Source organism: Cuculus canorus, chromosome 5, assembly GCF_017976375.1.
Source record: "Cuculus canorus isolate bCucCan1 chromosome 5, bCucCan1.pri, whole genome shotgun sequence".
Classification (NCBI taxonomy): Eukaryota; Metazoa; Chordata; class Aves; order Cuculiformes; family Cuculidae; genus Cuculus; species Cuculus canorus.
The window spans coordinates 5,681,427-5,701,500 of record NC_071405.1 but is presented as its reverse complement, the minus strand read 5'-3'; the positions used below and the strand labels follow the sequence as shown (position 1 = coordinate 5,701,500).

General features: G+C 39.5%; 1 protein-coding gene across 5 annotated transcripts in view; it reads left to right on the top strand.

Annotated features, from left to right (window-relative positions):
• ARID4A (AT-rich interaction domain 4A) overlaps positions 1-20,074 on the top strand; it is a 56,508-nt gene that overhangs the window by 17,339 nt on the left and 19,095 nt on the right. For all 5 annotated transcript variants that reach the window (XM_054067799.1, XM_054067797.1, XM_054067798.1 and 2 more), the window contains 7 exons: positions 1,087-1,166; positions 1,267-1,361; positions 1,853-1,985; positions 4,037-4,116; positions 5,769-5,845; positions 7,641-7,807; positions 16,879-16,951. In XM_054067799.1, coding sequence (XP_053923774.1) covers positions 1,087-1,166; positions 1,267-1,361; positions 1,853-1,985; positions 4,037-4,116; positions 5,769-5,845; positions 7,641-7,807; positions 16,879-16,951 — 705 coding nt within the window. The remainder of the gene's footprint in view (positions 1-1,086; positions 1,167-1,266; positions 1,362-1,852; positions 1,986-4,036; positions 4,117-5,768; positions 5,846-7,640; positions 7,808-16,878; positions 16,952-20,074) is intronic.

Here is a 20,074-nt window from a genome sequence, read left to right as displayed (position 1 = left end):
CTGTTCTATTTGGTTATTTGACAAATAAGTGCTTTTCTTGCTGCAATCAATCTGTGCTTTTGCTAATGGTACACATTTGATAGTCAAGCTAATTCAATTTTAATAGAAATATGCCAAAATTATCACACTGATACGCACAACACTCTTGAACCCTTATTTCTTTTATTTTTTTCTTAAGTTCACTACCGGACAAAGCGTGTTTCAAGTAGTTTAAACAGAGAGTAGCGTTCTGCACTTTGACCTGTGCAAATAAACTTTTACCTTACTGGAATGCCAGACTGCAGCCACCTCGTCTCTGCTTTTTGCAGAGGGGCTGTTCATGTGGCTCAGGGGCTCTGAACCAATGGGAGAGAACCAGGAACTTCGCTTTCCCTCTTTTTAGGCAAGTTTTCATGGAAAGGTTTTATTTAACTGACTAAAGAGCAGATCTTTCTCAGGCAAAGCTTGCAAAAGCCTTGCAGAATTCTGGTTGTCTTCAGCTGTGTTCTGACAGAAATGGATGGAACTCCCCTGTCACTTATACTTGAGTTTTAGAAGAGCAAGATTTCTGCTAAGTATGCTTTATAAATAGGTCAGACTTAGTTGTGAGTTTCCAGTGCTTCCAGATCCTTGGTAGCGTAGCATTGATAGTGTAGCAAAAGTTATCAGCCTCTTGGTTTTCTTACCATTCATCTGTCTGTGGGGATGTTTGTAGCAAGTGAGGAATAAATGGATAAAGTGGAAAAAAAACCCAAACCAAACAAAACCTTGAGACTGTTAGGTACTATTAGCTAATACACGGTCAGTAGCTATGGTTTGAAACGTGCAGTGAACCATTAAGGATGTCTTTAGAGAGAGACTGTTGCATCTGAAGGCCTTACTCTATGGTGGCTTGAATATCTGCGTAAAAATGTTCTCTTCACAGACTGCATCGTGAATATCACCCTCCTTTTTGCTTGTGAATGAAAGTAGCATTTAAGTGGAGATATTAGAAATCGTGTTTTAGAGAATATTGTAAATTGTGCGATAAGTATTAGACTTGTTTTGTCAGCTTGGGAAAGAGATGTCATCATCTTATGCCAATGTGTTTTCTTGGCTTCCTACTAGTTTTTGATGATGGTGATGAAAGGACCCTGAGACGAACTTCGTTATGCTTGAAGGGAGAAAGGCACTTTGCGGAAAGCGAGGTAAGACAATGAGGGATGGCAGTGAAAACTGTGTAGTTAATTTATATTTTTTATAGTAATAAGAAATAGCAAACTAATTTTGTTTCCCCTTTCATTGTAGACACTTGATCAGCTGCCACTAACCAATCCAGAGCACTTTGGAACTCCAGTTATTGGGAAGAAATCTAATAGAGGAAGAAGATCTTCTCTTCCAGTGTGAGTTGATGGTGCTCTCTTCCTTTCCTTTCCTTTTGTCTTTTGCTAAGAGCAATGTAGAACCATTGAAACTGTAATAGTATGAATGCTCTATCCTGTGAGTTGTACGCAATTAAGTAATTCAGTTCATGAAGCTATTTTCATAAGTTATCAGTGTTATGAAACTAGTGGGGTTTTTTGCTTTTAAATTTCTGGGGTAGAGACCATTTTGCTTTTTCGTGTGTGTGCACAATCAAATCCTGATTCATGCCTCCAATCCCAACATGAAGGTGTTGTAAAATACTACTACTTGCGAAGAATTTCTGCAATAATCCTCTTACTAAGTGCACATAATACTTAAGTGTATTTTAAGCAGTTTCAGCTCTTACAATTGTAATTTTGTTTTTAAAGCTTTGCAGAGCAGGAGGAAAGATCAGGTTGTAAGCGATATTTGCTTTCAAATATTGACTTTGGACGACAACTTTAAAATACTGTATGTTTTAATAATTTAGTACTGAAGATGAGAAGGAGGAAGAAAGTAGTGAAGAAGAGGACGAAGATAAAAAGCGTCTCAATGATGAATTGCTTGGCAAAGTTGTGAGTGTGACTTGTAATTCTGAGAAGGCAGACTGGTATCCAGCTTTGGTAAGTTGCTTAAGACAGTGATATCTTTGGCGTTGTACTACTACTGTCTATTTAGACGAGTGTCATCTGACTTGTTACATGGCTTGTACGCTGGTTTCTCTGGGTAAGGCCGTTTGCAGACTTCACAGCCTTTACAGCAGACTTGTGAGTAGAGTCAGGCCGAGCTCTGCTGCCTGTATTTGCTAAAAATACAGATACTATAGGGTGTTTGTGAAGAGCTGGGGAGTAAAGATTAACATGTATGCATAGGCTGCAGTTTAATTCCTGTTAAGTCTTGGAAAACTGCTCACGAAATGATAAATATATAACAGTCCTTCTCTTCTAAAAATACAGTATGTTAGGACTTGCACTCCCAGGCAATTTAATTTTAATTGCAGTGGAATTTTTATCTTTTTATATTTAATGATTACTTTCAATTGAATTGAGTTGAATTGAGTTTCCATTTTATGAAATGCTGTTTTTTCCTGCCTGCATTTACACAAATGGTCAATTACTCTGGCAGTAGAGATTGGTTGTTATTTTTTTTTTTTTATTTGGCTCTCAATGTAGGCTACCACTTTTCATTGCCATTGCTGATAATAAATATATATCAAATAAATTCAAGTAGATTTGTCCTGTAAAGATAGGCACTGTGCAGATTCTTCATATACAAAGAAAAGTTCAGGAATCATAGAATAGTTTGGGTTAGAAGGGACTTTAAAGATCATCCAACCCCCCTGCCATGGGCAGGGACACCTCCCACTGGATCAGGCTGCCCAAGGCCCCATCCGGCCTGGCCTTGGACACCTTCAGGGATGGGGCAGCCACAATGCGTAATTAAAAGTTTCTTTCTTTAGTAAACTTTTTGCTGTTATCAGACGAGCTGAATACTTCTGTCACCCATCAGAAATGTGTTTGATCAAAAAAAAAAAATATTTGGACCATTGAACAGGCAGGTTTGGTTCACTAATTTTTGCAGATTTTATTTAGTTAACTGTATATTCTGTAGTCCTTTATTTTGAGTCTACAGAGTTAGCTGGAAGGAGTTTAGCTGTTACAATCTCTAACTTAGTTTAACTTTTTATTTCTCCATGTGAATCCAGGCTCAAAAGGTAGCAAACTACACAGGCCAGTTGTCTTGCCTACCTTGAAAGAACACTGTGGTGTAATATCGGGTGAACTGTAGGATCAGTTGGCACTGACTTACCTGGCTATGTGTATCTCAGTTTAAAATGTGAAATGCAATATGTTGTGCATGCTCTGATTGCTGTACATCCCTTCACCGGTGATGGATTTTAACTAGGGGCTTAAGTTACTGGAAACCACGTACCTGTTCTGTTCTCTGCTGCCTGAGAAAGGGGGATGTCTTATGTTGATTTTTGGGGTGAAACTTCTGACTCTTCTGAATGGAGTGGCACGCCTTCTACAGAGTCCTGGTAGATCCAGGAGTGCAGACATTTTCTGTCTGTATGTGGCTTGGAGAAAAATGTAAACTTCTTCTGTTTGTGGTAGTAAAAATACTGCAAATGTGTTTTTATCACCTTTTTTAGACTTAGAGAGGAAACCGCTGTGGAAGGATGCGCTGGATTCCGTGCTGGATTCCACACTGGCTTGTATGAGCCACACCTTTAAAAAAAAAAACTACTACTTACCTCTCAGTTTGAATGGCAAAGATCAGAAACTGGTATGAAATAAGTGGGTCTTTGACTGTTTAAATAGATGCTTTAAACAAGTTTTGTATGAAGAAGAGGAAAAAAAAAAAATAAAGCAGAGTGAATAAAGAGGATCTCACGATGTGAAACCAATAGAGTAGTTTGAGTTTACAAATGAAATTGCAAACTTTTTTGACTTTTACATTATAAATAAAGTTAAAAGTTTGAGGTAAACTGTTTCCTAAAACTTGTCATTGTTGGCCTCAGTAATATCAACTGGAGTAGTTTTCTTTTCTCAGAATTGGAAACTACCAGAGACGAAACAGGAAAACGGCAGTTTTCCTGCTGTCCGTCTTTCTTTCCGTTCAACATCAGCTTTCTTTTTTTTGCTTAAAAGAAGTGTTTTGTTTGAAACTCCAGGTTGTGTCTCCCAGCTGTAATGATGACGTCACGGTGAAAAAGGAGCAGTGTTTAGTTCGATCCTTTGCAGATTCCAAATTGTAAGTAATAGCTTACTTTCATTAGATATGTATGGGAGAAAAATACAAAGCTAATTACATATTGCTTCTGAAGACATTGTTTTCTCCAAGAGGAAAGGGTACAGATTTTGTGTTGTTGGCTGTACACGTTTGTCACTCATCGTCCATTGCCAGCCATCTTCTGTGCTTGCTCGCCCACCTTCACATCATGTGTACTGATAAGAGTTCATTGGATTAGTAAAATGTCTGGTGTTCCTTCATTTAAAAATTCAACAACTTCAAAAAATAACAGGTTTAAACATTTTAGCTGATTGCTGTTCTTTAAAGTGTGAGGTTTGGTTTTAATTATTTTCCTTTGTCTTACGATGTTCTTATAGGCATCTGTTGTGGGTTGGATATCTGATGGACTCTTTACCTCCTGTGCCCAGATGTCTGTGGCTGTTCAAACTGCAAAATTTAGAAGTGTTTGGTCTACTTTTTTAAATTAAAAAGTGACTGTAAAATAACTGTTTAATTAAAACATTTACAGAATCTTAAATAAATGAAGGTCCTCTTAGGCTGTGCCCCTCAAAAGGAGGGGACGGGGAGAGAGGGCTATGTCTTACTTAAGGGAAAATATATTCAAAAGGATACGAAGACTTTTTCCATAAGCTGTTTTTCTTTACTTCTGTTCATCCTTACTTCTGACGCATCTGTCTCAACATATTGTAACTAAAACTTCCTTGCCAGAGGCCACCTGTCACCCCTCTTTCTTTCAAAGTGAACAGTTTGTGATTTTTAATAGCTGTGATTATGAGTAGGATGCGAGTACTTGATTACTGAAACGTATTTCAAGTAACTGAAGACTTCATTCATTTTGGCCTCTTAATATAGACACATAGCATCAGCCTTCTAGATAAGTCTGGCTCTTTATATACCGAAGGTAGAGTGTTAATGGAAAAGTATGCAGCCTTGCTCTGTTTTACTTCCTTTTTCCCATAGTATGGTGGCTTTCATTTCAGAAAGTGGCTGCCTCCAAATTCCTGAGGTTTTACTCCATTTTTTCTGAAAAAATTAAAGAAGGAAAAAAAAAATTATAATAACTTGCTTGCAGGGCTTTCCTTGCAGGTTGGTTAGCATTTCTGTTGTAGTACTTCAGTTACTGGATATTTATTGTAACGTTAGTACAGAGCAACTTCCATGTATTTTGCTATGAGAACGCTTTCATAATTTAAAACCAGAAACCAACTATTTATCAATGTAGAAACGTGAATTTGGTTTCACTCTTGCTGAAATACGTTTTTAAAACAGAGAGCTATTTTCTTTCTTCTTAGCTAGATTGCTGGTTTAGGTAGCAACTGTTGATTGATATGTAATATTTAGAATTTAGTATTTTACCTGATGCAATTTTGTGGAGATTCAGCATTTAAAGTAAAGGTTTTCATACTTTTCTTGATTATTTAATTACAAGGATTCTTTTAGTAGCTGAATATCAAAGAAAGGCTAGAAACTTACTCTGGTTGTGAATCTTGTGTTAGGACCTACAATAGCAAATGTCAAATGCACTTAGTTGTTAGAAAGAACCTTGAAAGTGAACAGTAAATCTTGACGATTTTAGAAATCGCTGTGTTTTCACGTCAAATGCTTGCTTTGCTGTGATTTAAAATAATAACAGAACTTTATTCTTCTTTTAGTTACTCAGTAGCAAGAAAAGACATTAAGGAACTAGATGCTCAAAACATACCAAAATCTGAGGCCTCTCCTACAAAAGGTAAATTAGAATCAGTTCTGGGTGTTTATAAAAAGTGATCTCATGCAATAGTACTTTTAATATCTGCAGATAAGTGATAGCCTGTCGGTTTCAGATTATTGCTCTTGGATATTTTGCAAACAATGTTAAATGTGATTTAATTAGAGAAACTTTGGATATAGCTGCCTTATTATTGCAATAGCACCTAGTAGAATTGTTGGGTTACTTGATTTTATTTCCTTCTTTTGATTCACTGCAAATTCATGAAAAGTGAATAGAGTATTTCCGAGGTAGATTATTTGACGTGTCGTTGAGGAATGGAATGTATAGTTACCTCTCCTAAAACCAAAGTTTTGCACCGATGCTTAAAGCTCTGTCTTTACATTAAAAATACGCAGACAGCAGTGTGTAAACTTATTCAGAAAAGCCTGCCTGTGATTAATGTTTGATTTAAATTATGATTAGAGCACTTGGTTTTGGTATGCATGGATGATGTGACTACAATAATCCATCTTTTTAGTGAGCCTGTAAAAGGCCACATGCTCACTCTAATGTAAATAATTCTTAAACTTTTATTGTAGTTTCTCCCAGTCAAACCTTGACCCACAAAATTTTGTAAGGGGAAATAATTTAAATATCTAATAAAACAAACCAAAAACTAGTAACAAAAAAAAAGGCCCCGCTCAACAACAGCCATTCCTCCAGTTTTGAATAAAAGAACAACTCCTTAGTGAAGATGTAATGATACATGCAAATGAGAGCTTAATATGTGATTCTTAATGATTTCTCATATACTTTCTTCTTAACTATTTCACAGTAGAAGAACTTTAGAATAGCCAAAAGATGATCAGATGGCAGGTTTAAGAGAAATTGAAGAAAGGGATTTTTTTCTCATGCGAAATGTGTTTGAGTTGTGACATTCATTGCCATGAAGGAATATTGTGGAACCGAAGGTACTAATAGTCTCAGAATTTAGACAGATTTCTGGAGGTGACTATCAGCATCTATTAAAAACTGGTGCCTTTTTTTCTCCATCAACAGTGTGCATTGTGCAATATGTCCTTCTTTTGGTTATTCTTCTGATTCCTGTTTATTAACATTTTTTTATTGTGGCTGGAGGGCACGTTTTGGGGTTGTCTGGGTTTGTTTTGCTTTCTTGTTTTTCCTTTTGGATCACCTCTACAAGGAATGGAGTTAGAGATGTTCCCGTTGTACAAGAGCGAATTCTTGTCCCATTGCTCCCTCATTCATTAGTACGTTTTTCCTGTTCCGAACGGTAATTTAACTACTCTTTAGGAAGTGCTCTTAAACAAAACATTTGTGGGTTTTTGCAATCTAAACTTCAAGACGTGAAGATATTTTGAAAATAACAAAGTCAGTGATGGTAATTTGTCTAACTGTGATGGGCTTGCTTTTTTAAATAGCTTTATTACAATATTTATCTCTTTGTGTAGAAACAGAACAGCTCACCGTTGCTTAGAATGTATGTAGATAAGTGTAGGTGCCTGATTTTGGTGCTGTTCACATACAGAGGTGTCAGCCTTAGCAGTTCATGGGGCCCTGAGCCTAGAAAACAGCAGGATGCTGTGTAGATGTTCTCAACTCTGAACTCCTTGAGTTGCCAATACTTGATTTAAACAGTCTTGAAGTGTAAAGCGTGTAAACCGAGTGTTTAAAGCTGAAGTATCTGTTTCCTTACTTAATTCTTAATTACTCTATTACTTAATTGTAATTTATAAGATGAAGACGAAATTAAAAGTGCTTTTTGACTGTGGATACTGTGGGTGAGGTAAACCCAGGGCCATTTCTTCTTCAGGGCTACGGGAGGCAAGCACGTTTCTCAGCACTAAGGTTGTTCCTCGGAACTGGAAAATGGACATCAGTGAAATTCTGGAGTCCTCTAGCAGTGATGAGGAGGATGGAGCTGCTGCAGGAACTGATGAAGAGGAAGAGAAAAAGGAAGAGAAAACTGAAGAGGTAGTGGTAAGTCTGGGCAATTTCAGTCATTCTTCAAAGATCATTGAATAACTTGCATGCTCAAAGATCCTGTACTTCCCAACACTTTATTTTCGGTCTTGGTTTATTCCCTTCAACGTCTTTTCGGATCTGTTCACCTTCCCTTTTTTACTGGATATGAGAAAGAAGTTGTTTACAATGAGGCACAGGTGTCCCCGGGAGGTGGTGGATGCCCTATCCGTGGAAACACTGAAGGTCAGATTGGACGGGGCTCCGAGCAACCTGATTGAATTTGAAGATGTCTCAGCATGGGGGTTGGACTGAATGGGCTTTAAAGGTCCTTTCGAACCCCAAGCATTCTATGATTCTGTGCTACCAGTTGTTTTTAGTGGGATTCATTAGCAGTGGCAGATTGTCTTGTTATCCAGTGCAGAAGTGGGAGACAAACCTCAAAGTAGGAATTCAAAGCAGAGAAGAGTGATAGAATGAATCTGGGTCAAAAGGGGAGATGTAAACAAAGTGATGGGTGCCGTGTCTAATAGTAGTGTTTCAACCTTAAATAGAAGTAATGTTGTGTTTTTATTTTGTACTTTATATGTATTTCTATATAAAGTAGCTTGTTTTGCAGTAGTTTGGCTTAAAAAAGGCAAACTAAAGGATTAAGGGAAAGTTATGAGGCTGACTGGCAGTGTTAGGTGATGCACAGTGCCTGTCCCAGCAGTTTGGTGCCTCTGATGCTGTTTAAGTGTGAATCAGTACTTAGAATCATAGAATGGTTTCAGTTGGAAGGGACAATGAAGGTCATGTAGCCCAACCCCCTTGCAGTGAGCAGAGACATCCTCAACTTGATCAGGTTGCTCCAAGTCCCATCCAACCTGACCTGGAATCTTCCCAGGGACGGGACATCCACGACCTGTCTGGGCAACCTGTGCCAGTGCCTCACCACCCTCAAGAAATAGAATTTCTTTGTGATATCTACTGTATGCTTCTTTTAGTTTAAAGTCACTACCACTAAAGTTGCCTCGGGAATTGTTTTTTTTTGTCACCAGCGGTGTCACTGGTTGGGAATGTGATGGGGGTGGACTTAGTCAGTAATTTGTGTTTCTGCATTGGAATAATTTGAGCGGATCCTTTTTGCACAAAGTGAGCTCTTTTTTTTCGTGTCTTTGAAGCTGTATTTACAGGCTCTCCCATTCTTTCCCCGCATTTGCAGGTTCCCCCGTCCTTCCCTGCATTTTGCAGGCTCTCCTGTTATTTTTGCTGCCTCTTTTTCACCAGTTTTGGGTGGGGAGGGAGGGGCTGGCTGTGGGATTTGTCTGTTTTCCTCCCGCTATGCCATCTCCACAGTGCTCTGGGAAGAGCTGATTCCTCAATCTCGCATCCCCCCCATGCAGATTCCCCGCCAGGTCCATCATCCCGGGTACGGAATGGCCGCTGTGCCCCGCGTTGCCATGGCAGTGGTGGGATGGGCAGGCAGCGCGCATGCGTGGGGCTGATGCTCTGGAAGAAGGGGCTGGCACTTTCCTGCCCTGCCCTGCCATGCCTGGGCTTTTAAACCCTTCTTTTTTTTTTAAATGAGAATGTAAGTAATGCCGTATAACTGTGGATGCCGTGCAGGGAGAGAGCGAGCCTGCAAATCCTTGACAGTCAGGCTGGAATATGTCCAGGCAGCAGGCAGATTATGTAGGAAGGAAGTGAAAACGTTTCCAATTTGAAATAATGCAGCTCCTAGGTAAGGATTCCGTGTTTTATTCCGTGCTGTGAACGTGGTGTGTGGTTTGCCTTGGGTTTCTAGTCTGGGACGTGGCTGTCAGAGCATGCAGCCAGGGCAGATCCTCCTCAGGTGGGGGAAAAAGGACAATAAGGATCTGGTTTTAGGTGTGGATTTTATGCCTTGGTAACAGCGTTCTGGAAAATGGAGAGGCTGTCTCTGTAAGAATAATGTATGATGAGATAAACGCAAGGATAAATGTGTGTGGAATGCGAAACCCTCTGGGTTTTTTCCCTCTGTTTGCAGCCTGAACCGGCCACATTTTGTAGGGTGTGAGCTGTTGCAGTCTGCATCGCTCTGTTTGCATTAATGTTGGTTTAAAATCACAGGCCATCAATCACTACAAATCAGAGATTGCTATACTGGCTTTCTAGTATCCATTTTTAATATCATTTTTCATGGCTATTGCATAAAAGTGCTGTGTGTTTCGAACAAAGAAGGAGGGGGGGGAGCTGAGTGTTTTAAGGGGAAAAAAAAAAAGGCGTTTCTGTAGAAGAAGCAGGGGTTATTTTTAAAGAATATTCTAAGTGGAGAGTAATTAGGCAATGAGTACCAGACAGGTGGATGTGCTGGTAGGAGAAACTCTGTAATCCATTATTTCTAGGTGACAAGGCTTGTGAAAATAATGTGAATATCTTCATGCTGAATATGAGGATAGATATTAATGTTTTTAGATTATGTCAGAGCAGAACTATCACTCCGGCCCATTAAATCAAATTCCTGATTCCACTGTTACTATGCATGATCTTATTTTAATTGTGGGCCAGGATATATACTGCAATTAGAGAGGGTTTAGGGAATTTCTCATCATTTCTTTTTTATTTTCCCTTAGAAAGGCAGCATAACCGGTTGCAGAGAGAATCGACAAGTGAATGATATTGTCTTGCCTTTACTTGACTACAAATGTTGAATTACTCTGATTTTGCGTTTACATTATGTAGAGTTTCTTCTTTATTAATCAAGGTCAAAAATAGCTTCTGTCCATCCTCTGCCAGAATATTCTCAGTGGGCGTTTTGTTTCGGAACTGTACATTGTTATATTACTGAAGATGGGAGGGAGTTTTCTTAAAATTGTCTTTTTCTTCCCCCATCTTCTGAAATGCAGAGCAGCTTTGCTGTTAGGGCCTGGCCAGCCGTGCTAGGCCTTCGTTAAATCAGTCAAATGGTCACAGATGTAATTAATATATAATGAGAGCAGAAAGACAGTCAGAAGAGCCTAGTTCTGGGAATGGAAAGAATTGTATTTTTCTCAAATAGCATCTTTTGTAATGATAATGGAGCAGGCTGACTGTTGCTGGTGATAATGGATCCTACCATTTTTCCAGTAGCTGAGTTAAATAAAATATGCAACTTTGTTTTGACAGTGACTGTCTTTCTGATTATGCTGCCTTTCATGACATCTTAAGAGTGGTAGAATTGGCCCAAGATTTCCAGGCTTTGCATGGTTGTTCTTGATGGCTTTTCTAAGCTAAGGAGTGAGAACCAAAATGGTGGTGGTGAGATGACACAATCATTTAGGTTGGAAAAGGCCTAAGATCATCGAGTCCAGGCAGGAGATGCTAATCTTCCTTGTTGGTAGTAACTCATTTGTGTGCTGTGGAGTTGGCTACAAGAGAGGAAAATCTGGAAATTGCTGGTCATTGATGTTGAGTTGCTCACCATGTTCAAATTGTTGGATTTTTGGCAATAATTGCAATATAAGGTGCAACTCAGTATTACTCTTCATTTACAATGTGAGATTTGAGTAACGGAATGGATGACATTGCTTGAGTGTCAAAAAAGTGTGGAAAAAATCAGGAGGGAATACAGGAAAAAAATCTTTATCAAATGAAAATTTAAAGAATCTGGTTTGAATCCAGATAAAAATCTGGATATTGCTTTTGGTTCTTATCCAGATTTCAAAATGTCAGAATAGGAGAATTAACAGTGTTTTGAGAATACATTTGGCAGTCAAAGAATGCACTGCAGCTAAAAGGCAGGAGAAAATCTGAACTTGAGTTTCTCCATATAAAAATAAAAGCTTTTGGAACATTACCTGATTTTTATTGAAAGTCAGATAACATATACTACTGTATTTGGTTGTATTTAAGTTGTTCTACCAGGGTGGAAATGATACCTATTTGTTTCTTGGGATTAAATTGTCAAATATTCCTTATTTTACAGGGGAACCCATAGGCAACATTTGGGTTTGCGCCTTGGTCTCCATGTAGGCCATTCTGATTCCAGAATAATCAAGATTTTAACATGCAGCTATTTGAAATACAATTTCAGTATGTGTTCTTAATAGATATATTTGCAGAAGATGAGAGTAAAAGTAAGGAATTTGTTCTTTACAGTTTAAATTTGTAGGATTTGAAATTGTACCTTTTAATAATATCAAGAGCCGGAAAAAGGGATTTCCGTCTTACCTGTAAAACTGGTTATAACATCAGGTTTGAGAGACACTTCCAACTTACCTGTGTCACTCTAACAGCAGCTCCTTGTTCTTTCACTTTTCCCCCCACAACTGAATCTGCAAAAAATGTTCAGAATGAAATTCTAGCTGGCTGCTCTCCGTGCCTCTCATTGAAGAAGGAGGTGGCACCTCCAGGTGTGTGCGTAGAGGAATCTTCTCTTAGTCTTCATTTCGACAGCTCCCTGAAGGAGGTTCATGTAGTATATTTGATAGTGTGCATTCATTTAATGTTTTTAGGGTTCTTGCATCACAACTGCATGAAGAAACATCGGTCAGAGTTGCTTTACATGGTTAAGCAGGGAAAATGCCAGCAGCATTTTCCAATTTACCTATTCTACAAATGAGGAAGGATTTCTGTTCTTATGATATTACCATATGTTTTATTAGCACTAGGTTCATAAAAGAAAGAGTGTATGAAATCCATGATGTGTTTTAGGAGGCTTGAAATTCCTAGAAATGATCAGTAGCCATATGTTAAAATATTTACATTTTGCTTCAAAGCAGTTCTTGTTTCTTACGGAGTCTTCTCTCTCAGTGACTTTGGGAGACCACATAAAAAGATCATCCATTTCTATTGCAACCTAGATGGAGTTTAAGATAACATTGAAAAGAGCCGACGCTAAAAGCTAAATAAAGGAATACAGTAATTTCTAAGTTAATGAAGTGTAGGATCTAGAAACAAGTGGTTTATTTACATATATATAAAAAAACCCTAAGCAGCTGTGATGTGTAATATGCAGAGTAGCCTTTAAAAAATAGCTAAACATGGACGAGATGATCCATCCTTCTCATGCATGCGTGCATTTGTAGGAGTTTTGGCTACCATGAGGCATGGCCACGCACAAATGTTTTTCACGAAGATTTTCCTGCTTACAGTTTTATGCTATCAGGCGTTCCCAGAATATTCCTCAAAGAAGAGCGAAGAAGTCGCAAATTGAGGCGCGAGAGTGAGTCATTGTGGAGAATGGTTGAATTCCTGATTCCTGTTGGTAGAAGTGAACATTTTAAGACCACTCTCATGTCCACATACTGTAAAACCGTTAACTCGTTGCATTCGGTTTAGTTCTTGTAATTTCTTCAATTAGCATCCAAACTTGGCATCAGAAACAAACACATTTAAGTACTCGGAAACAACAAAATTATGTTAACTCTAATACAGGCAGTTTGTCTTGATCTGTGCTCTTCTGAACTCCAAATCCCGTTGACATTGTTCTTCCTCTTAGCTTGCACTTCTGTCACAGAAGGGTTTATAGTGTTATCAGTCTGTTAACAACATGAAGGGAAGATCTGTCCCTGATACTTCAGCCCCGTATTGATTATGTGTACAGTCTACGTCCTTGAACATAGAGATTCATTATTTGTTTTGTAAAATAAGCTATTTCATCCTTTGTGCTCCCGCTCAGCTCTCCAGGTTAACACAGAAGTTTAACATCTTTCTGTAGACTAAAGGATGAGTCGGGAGAACAGAGCTGTATTCTGGATTGAAATCCTGCTAAATACAGAGGCAAAACTCATGGTGAACTTGAGCTTGAAACCAAATGAGACAAAGCCAGTTACCAGTTTTCTACAATTTCTGTAGGCTTAGGCTTGATATAAAGAAGAATTTCTTCACCTTGAGAGTGGCGAGGCACTGGCAGGGATTGCCCAAGGAAGTGGTGGCTGCCCCATCCGTGGAGGTGTTCAAGGCCAGGTTGGATGGACCCTTGAGCAGCCTGAGCCAGTGGGATGTCCCTGCCCATGGCAGGGGGGTTGGAACTGGATGGTCTTTAAGGTCCTTTCCAACCCAAACCATCTGATTCTATGATTCTATATTGTGCTTATTTGCTGGTTGTTAATCTCATAATTGTACAGAATACTTGAATCCTGTTAGTTTTACATGGAAGGAAATAAGAAATTGGGTTGGAAAAGGACTGTCCCTTGCACAAAGGCCCTGTGTTCGTTACTGATTTCATTGTTCACAGTATTCTCTAACTGACCTGACTTCCTAGCCAGAAAGGAGGGGAAAAAACATCAAACCGAGAAAATGTCAGCATTTTATTTGTAAGCAAAAAAGGCATCTTGGAAAGTCTCTTTTTTTTGTTAAATGAAATTCAGCCTCTTGCCCTGAAACAAAAAGATTTCTTACGTTGCATTGAGTTACAGGTACTGGATGAAGAGAAGAGTCTCAGTTTTGAACCAAAAATTCATATTCTTAGAATCATGGAATCATCTGGTTGGAAAAAAACTTTGAGTCCAACTGTACCTGTCCAGTACTAAACGATATTCCTGGACACTTCATGTGCCCATCTTTTAATTCTCTTCATGGATGGAGACACCACCACTTCCCTGGGCAGCTCTGCCCAGTGCCTGAGAACCCTTTCGATGAAGACATTTTTGGTAGAATCATAGAATCAGTTGGTTGGAAACGACCGTATTGTTTTACCTCTGACTTGGATTTAACTTTAGCTACAGTCTCCCTTTCTTGCAACATCTGTAGGGAAGTAAATGAAGTGGAAAAACAGGAGTCTATTAAGAAAACTGATTTTGTGCATTTGTCTCTGTGGACTTAGTTATGCCCAGTCTAAAATGGGCATATGTGTCTAGAACTGAGTTTTGGAGGGCAGCGATGTCGTCCTGGTGCCTGCTGGAAAGGGGTGCTGGGAATTCTATTGCCGGTCATGACATCAATGTTTCTCGGGTGATTTCTTCACTTTGAGTGCAGATTTAAGGTTGCTGATACAGCCGCTTTGATAATGGTTGATATATTTAAAATCAGTGGACACTCTTGAGAATTTGTGTCCAGTTACAAGTAGATAACCATGATAAAAAATGACCTCTTACAAAAATCCGTGTATCTTAATGTCTCAATTAGCATATCTGTGAAGGGTTGGTCTTTCTCATTTTGGCCAGTAGCAAAAAGACCACTTTGAAATAGCTGCTACATGATTTATTCCTTGGTGACAGTTAGTCAGGGTTTATTCATGTCTTCTCTCAGAAGGCTTTGGTGTCTCCTCTGGAATTGGCACCAAGGTTCAGGCATGGTTCAGGCTCCCTTTGACAAAGGGGTGGCAACCTAGATCACACACCATCAGCAGAGGGAAGCAGTACAGGATTCAGGGTGTCTCTCACAGGCGGATGAATATTGCAGTCAGGTTTTACGCCCTGTTCCTGGAGGTATGTAAAAGCTTTTCATCTTTTCATTTTCTTTTTCTTCAGCTGAAAAGACTTGGTATCGGTGAAATGGTTAATGTTCTGTCTGCAAGAAAGCTATTTCTAACCTACATTTCTGCTGTTCTGTCCTACAGTTCTGGTTTGGCATTGTGCCCACGTAAAAGAAATGGTTTGAATTCAGCTATTCAGAAATATTTTTGGATGTTTACTGTTATTAGATATATTTTATTTGCATAGTTTGAGTCATATTGCCTTTAATCGGTAAACATTACAGTATGTGGTAGAAGATTCTCGATTTCGAAGTTGGTTTGCAGTGTAAACGGAGAGAAAAAAGCTGTGGTTTCTATAGCAATAATTCATTTGTTAACCTGGAGGAACATAATAATTCTATAGATAACTGCTTCTCTTTATATAATCCCTATAATTTGCAGTATGATCAAATGGTCACTGATGCCACGCAACGTTGTAATTATTCATTTGATTTCCTCAAATTATTTCCCAAGACAAAAATAGGAAAATAAGAAGCCGATATTGTCCCTGTCTGATTGTAGGTGATCCCTGGTGGGCTTTGAAGCTCAGAATCCACTGAAGCAGCAGTGCTAAATTCATTCTGATGCTGGGCAGATTGCTTTCTGGTTAACAAGGCAGGAGCTTATACATTTACATTTCTCTGCCTGTCTTCCTGCCTTTCAGGCTTAAAGTTTACAGAATGCAGAGACGGCTGGAATTGAATTTGCTATTCTGGTTTCCTTCTGGAGCTGCTTGTGACTTTTCTGTTATTTTCAATAATGCAATGATAAGATTTTTTGACATGTACTGTACGTCTTTCCTTCAAGACAGCTGCGGTTTTCCTTGTGCAAACTGCCTTACTAGCAATCCCTGTGATTGCCAGGCTGGCAGGAAGAAAGTGGCATGCGTAAAGCATTGCAGGGAAGAGATTTTTTTTTTCCTTTCTTTCTCTTCCCCCCTGGTCTCTGCTAGCATCTCAGAATTCTATGAAGTATCTCTAGACATGTAGAAATTATTTCCCTCCCCCTAATAAACGTGCTTTATTTCCATAGTTTCCACTTGAATAAAATAAAGTCTTTATGGTAAGCACTCCACGGTGTGAAATAAAAGTCCATAAGTGTTTATCTCTGTGAAGATTTAAGTTGTAAAAATAAACCCCAGGAATTTCTAATAATAAATAATGGAAATATCTGTTCAGGGAAATATGGAAGTGACTGTAAAACTGTTCCCAAATATGAGCTGAAATCAAGCATTGTGGCTTAATCACAAAATGAAGATTGTCTGGAGCATCAAACCCAGGAATGGTCGGAGAGGGAATTGTTCTGCGACCTTACCTGTAATAGGGGGAATGAAGATGAATAAAAACGCCAAACTGAAAAACCTATAGCTCCTGCTTCAGTCTTGTATATAACAGACCTTTTCCATATCAGAACAATTTGTTATGTGTATTAGTGCTTTTATTTTGAGGGCCACGCTTAAATTCTTTCTGCGAGAAATCGAGGCTTTCCCTGACCTGCATTTTCTTTTTCTCCTCCTGAGGTGTGCGCTTCAGTCTCCTGAGGAAGTTTTGTTTCTGCATATTTCACCATGGTGTGGGTGCAGGGCCAAATGGGAAGTGGTCTGGGTTTAGTTCTTGCTGTCAGGCTTTTGTACAAATAAACTGTTACTTTGCATATTTTGTGTTTTTCATTATGACTGCATTTGTTTTCTTAGCCTGAGGAAGAGCTTGATCCTGAAGAGAGGGACAACTTCCTCCAACAGCTTTACAAGTTTATGGAAGACAGAGGTAACAGTGAAATTCTTATTGATATACTTATTTATATATTTATTTATAATTACTTAAAATACCTAGCCCTCTTTTTTTTAATGGCTATTTTTTTAATTTTAAAATTTTAAAGCAATTGCAAGCATGTTTTTTACGTCAGTGAAAAAGGATAACAGCTGGTCTGGTGCAAGGAAAAACACTTCTACGCATTTTCACAGGTGTTGGGGGCTACTCGCAGCACTTTGAAGCACAGCACACAAAGGAAACCGAAATCTTCCCCGAGGTGTTTTGGTTTTGTTTTGCTTTCACAACACCTTTTTTCTGTGAACCATCCCTGTTAAATAAGCTCTCGGTTGATTTCTTGTTGTGACAGCCGTGACTGGGAACTCTGCTGCTGCTGATCTCAGGCTGGAACCTGAGGAGGCTGTTCAAGGATGGTGAAATTCAGCCAGCAGATCATGGGAGGTGTGCTGTCTTCAAGTCTCCTTGCAGAACTGTCTTAATCATGCTCAGACGTTGCAGTGAGGCTTGCCTGAAGAGACAACATAATAGATTCTACTTTGTCCAGTAGCTAGAACAAGAAAAGAGCGTATTTTAAATGTTTTTTCTTTACAGAATTAGGTGACACTGTTAGAAATTGGGTTAAAGTCCTGGCACAACACGTGTATTATAAGTGCGTGTGCTAGGTATGTGATACAGTTGTGATGAGACCGAAACTGAAATCGAAGGATTTTTATTCCTTGGTTGCAAAATCCCCCTCTTTTCCTTCTCTTTTTTTTGGGCTTTGGGTTTTTTTTTTGGTATATTTAAGCCTGGAGAGAGTTTTATCTTTTAGAACATGTTTGCTTTATTAATTTTATTAATGAACTTGCTAATTCAATTCAAATATCATAAGTATTAATTCTGCAATAACATTGTTAGATTACAAGTGCAACTACGTTTTATTTTCCTTTCTTTTTCCCTGACAAAAGTGACCTGAGCAATATTTCTGTAGCACCATATAGTACATCAAATAACGATGTGGTTGAATTTGAAAGCTAAGAGTGAAATGTAAAGTGCATGTAGCGTTTGAAGGTTTCCACCCTTCTTTCACCCCTTTTAAAGTACAAAACTTTCTTGCATTTTAAAACTGGGAGGAGGAGAGCAGGTTACCTTTGTGAAAGAGGCTCTGCATCCCAATTAACAGAATCGTAAAAGAACAGTTCCAGGTCTGTTCGATGTCACCAGCGCTTATCACAGGTTTAGAAATGGATCGTGTATTATAGCAAAGTATACTGGAGTTCATCCAATATAATTTTGAGGCCTCCTGTGTACAACCAGTGTTTCTGAAGAATGACCCGCCTTGGGGGAATAAGAAGCTATGTCATGGGGAGGGGAAAAATCCCTACCCTGCTGTACTAATCCTGATTCTTACTCCTTTTCTGTTTTCCTCCTTTCTCACTACCTTTCTTAAGCACTCTTAGACCATAGACCAAGTAGGGATCATGTCAGGGACTTAGAGAGGCAGGGAAAAAAAAAAGTATTTGTGCACTGAATTTGAGGACTTGGTCCAGAAACCATTTTTGAAGCTAGAATGTCATAGAATGGTTTGGGATGGAAGGAGTCTTAAAGCTTATCCAGTTCCACCCCCTGCTATGGGCAGGGAGACCTCCACTGGGTCAGGTTGCTTAAAGCCCCACCCAGCCTGTCCTTGAACACCTCCAGGAATGGGGTAGCCACAACTTCTCTGGGCAACCTGGGCCAGGGCCTCACCACACATTCTTCCTGAGATGTTATCTAAATCTCCCCTCTTTCAGCGTTTTCAGTTGAGCAGTGTAATGGGACTTTTTCAGGACTGGGTCTTCCCTCTGTCTGTCTGCTTTCTTTTTTTTTTTACCCTGTTCTCACAGCAATATTTCTGTTCCCACCAGATTTGTTCTACATTCTATTCTCTCAGTATGGATGTTTTGATGCCTGTAGTAATCATGACAGTATTCCCAAAGTCCTATAAAATTATTTTAATGATTCCAAATATAATTTCATGAAGATGAAGGAAGATGAAAAGCAGCAAGGACGATGTTTGATGCATTTCCTTGCTGGGAGCAATACTGCCTACGTATGTAGCCACTTGCCCCAAGTCACTTTTGGTTTCTCTTTTTGCAGTTAATTATTGTTCTTTGTATCATTACCACTCATCCAATTTGAGTTCTTTCTTTTCCCCGGAACTGTCCCAAATATTCGTGTTCTGTTAGGGCTTTGTGCTTTTTCACGTTCTGACAATTTGCCTTTGTATCTTTTTTTTTCTAATCCAACATTTCTGCCTCTTTCCCATTTTTTTCAGACCACAATGTTTTGAGTTAATCTCTTCGCGCATTGCTGTATTCCAGCACTCATAGAATCATTGAATGGTTTGGGTTGGAAGGGACCTCAAAGCCTGTCCAGTTCCAAGCCGACATGTCTTGGGCAGGGACATGTCTCACTGGATCAGGTTGCTCCAAGCTTCATCCAACAGGGCCTTGAGCACCTCCAGGGAAGGGGCAGCCACAGTTTCCCTGGGCAACCTGTGCCAGGACGTCACCACCCTCAACGTGAAGAATTTCTTCCTAATGTTTCGTCTAAATCTTTTCCCTTCCAATTTAAAGCCATGTCCCATTGTCCTATCACTCCATGCCCTTGTAAAAAGTCCTTGCCCAGCTTTCTTGTAGCCCCCTTCAGTACTGGAAGCTGCTCCAAGATCTCCCTGGAGCCTTTTCTTTTCCAGGCTGAACATCCCCAACTCTCTCAGCCTATCTGCATAACGGAAGTTCTCCGTGACCTTCTCTGGACCCGTTTCAGCAATTCATTATCCTTATACTGGGGATTCCAGACCTGGACACAGGACTCCTGGGAGGGTCTCACAAGAGTCGAGTAGAAGGAATCCCCTCTCTCGCCCTGCTGGCCTCGCTTCTGTTGATGCAGTCCAGGACACGGTTGTCTTTTTGGGCTGCAAGCGCACGTTGCTGACGAGTGTTGAGTTTCTCATCAATCAGTGCCCCCAGGTCCTTCTCCACAGAGCTGCTCTCAATCAAGTTGTCTCCTGGCCTGTATTGAAACCAGACACCCTGTAGAGTTTGCTGCGATCCTGGCTGTTCCCCCCATTCAAGAGAGGAACAGTGGGAGGCAGCC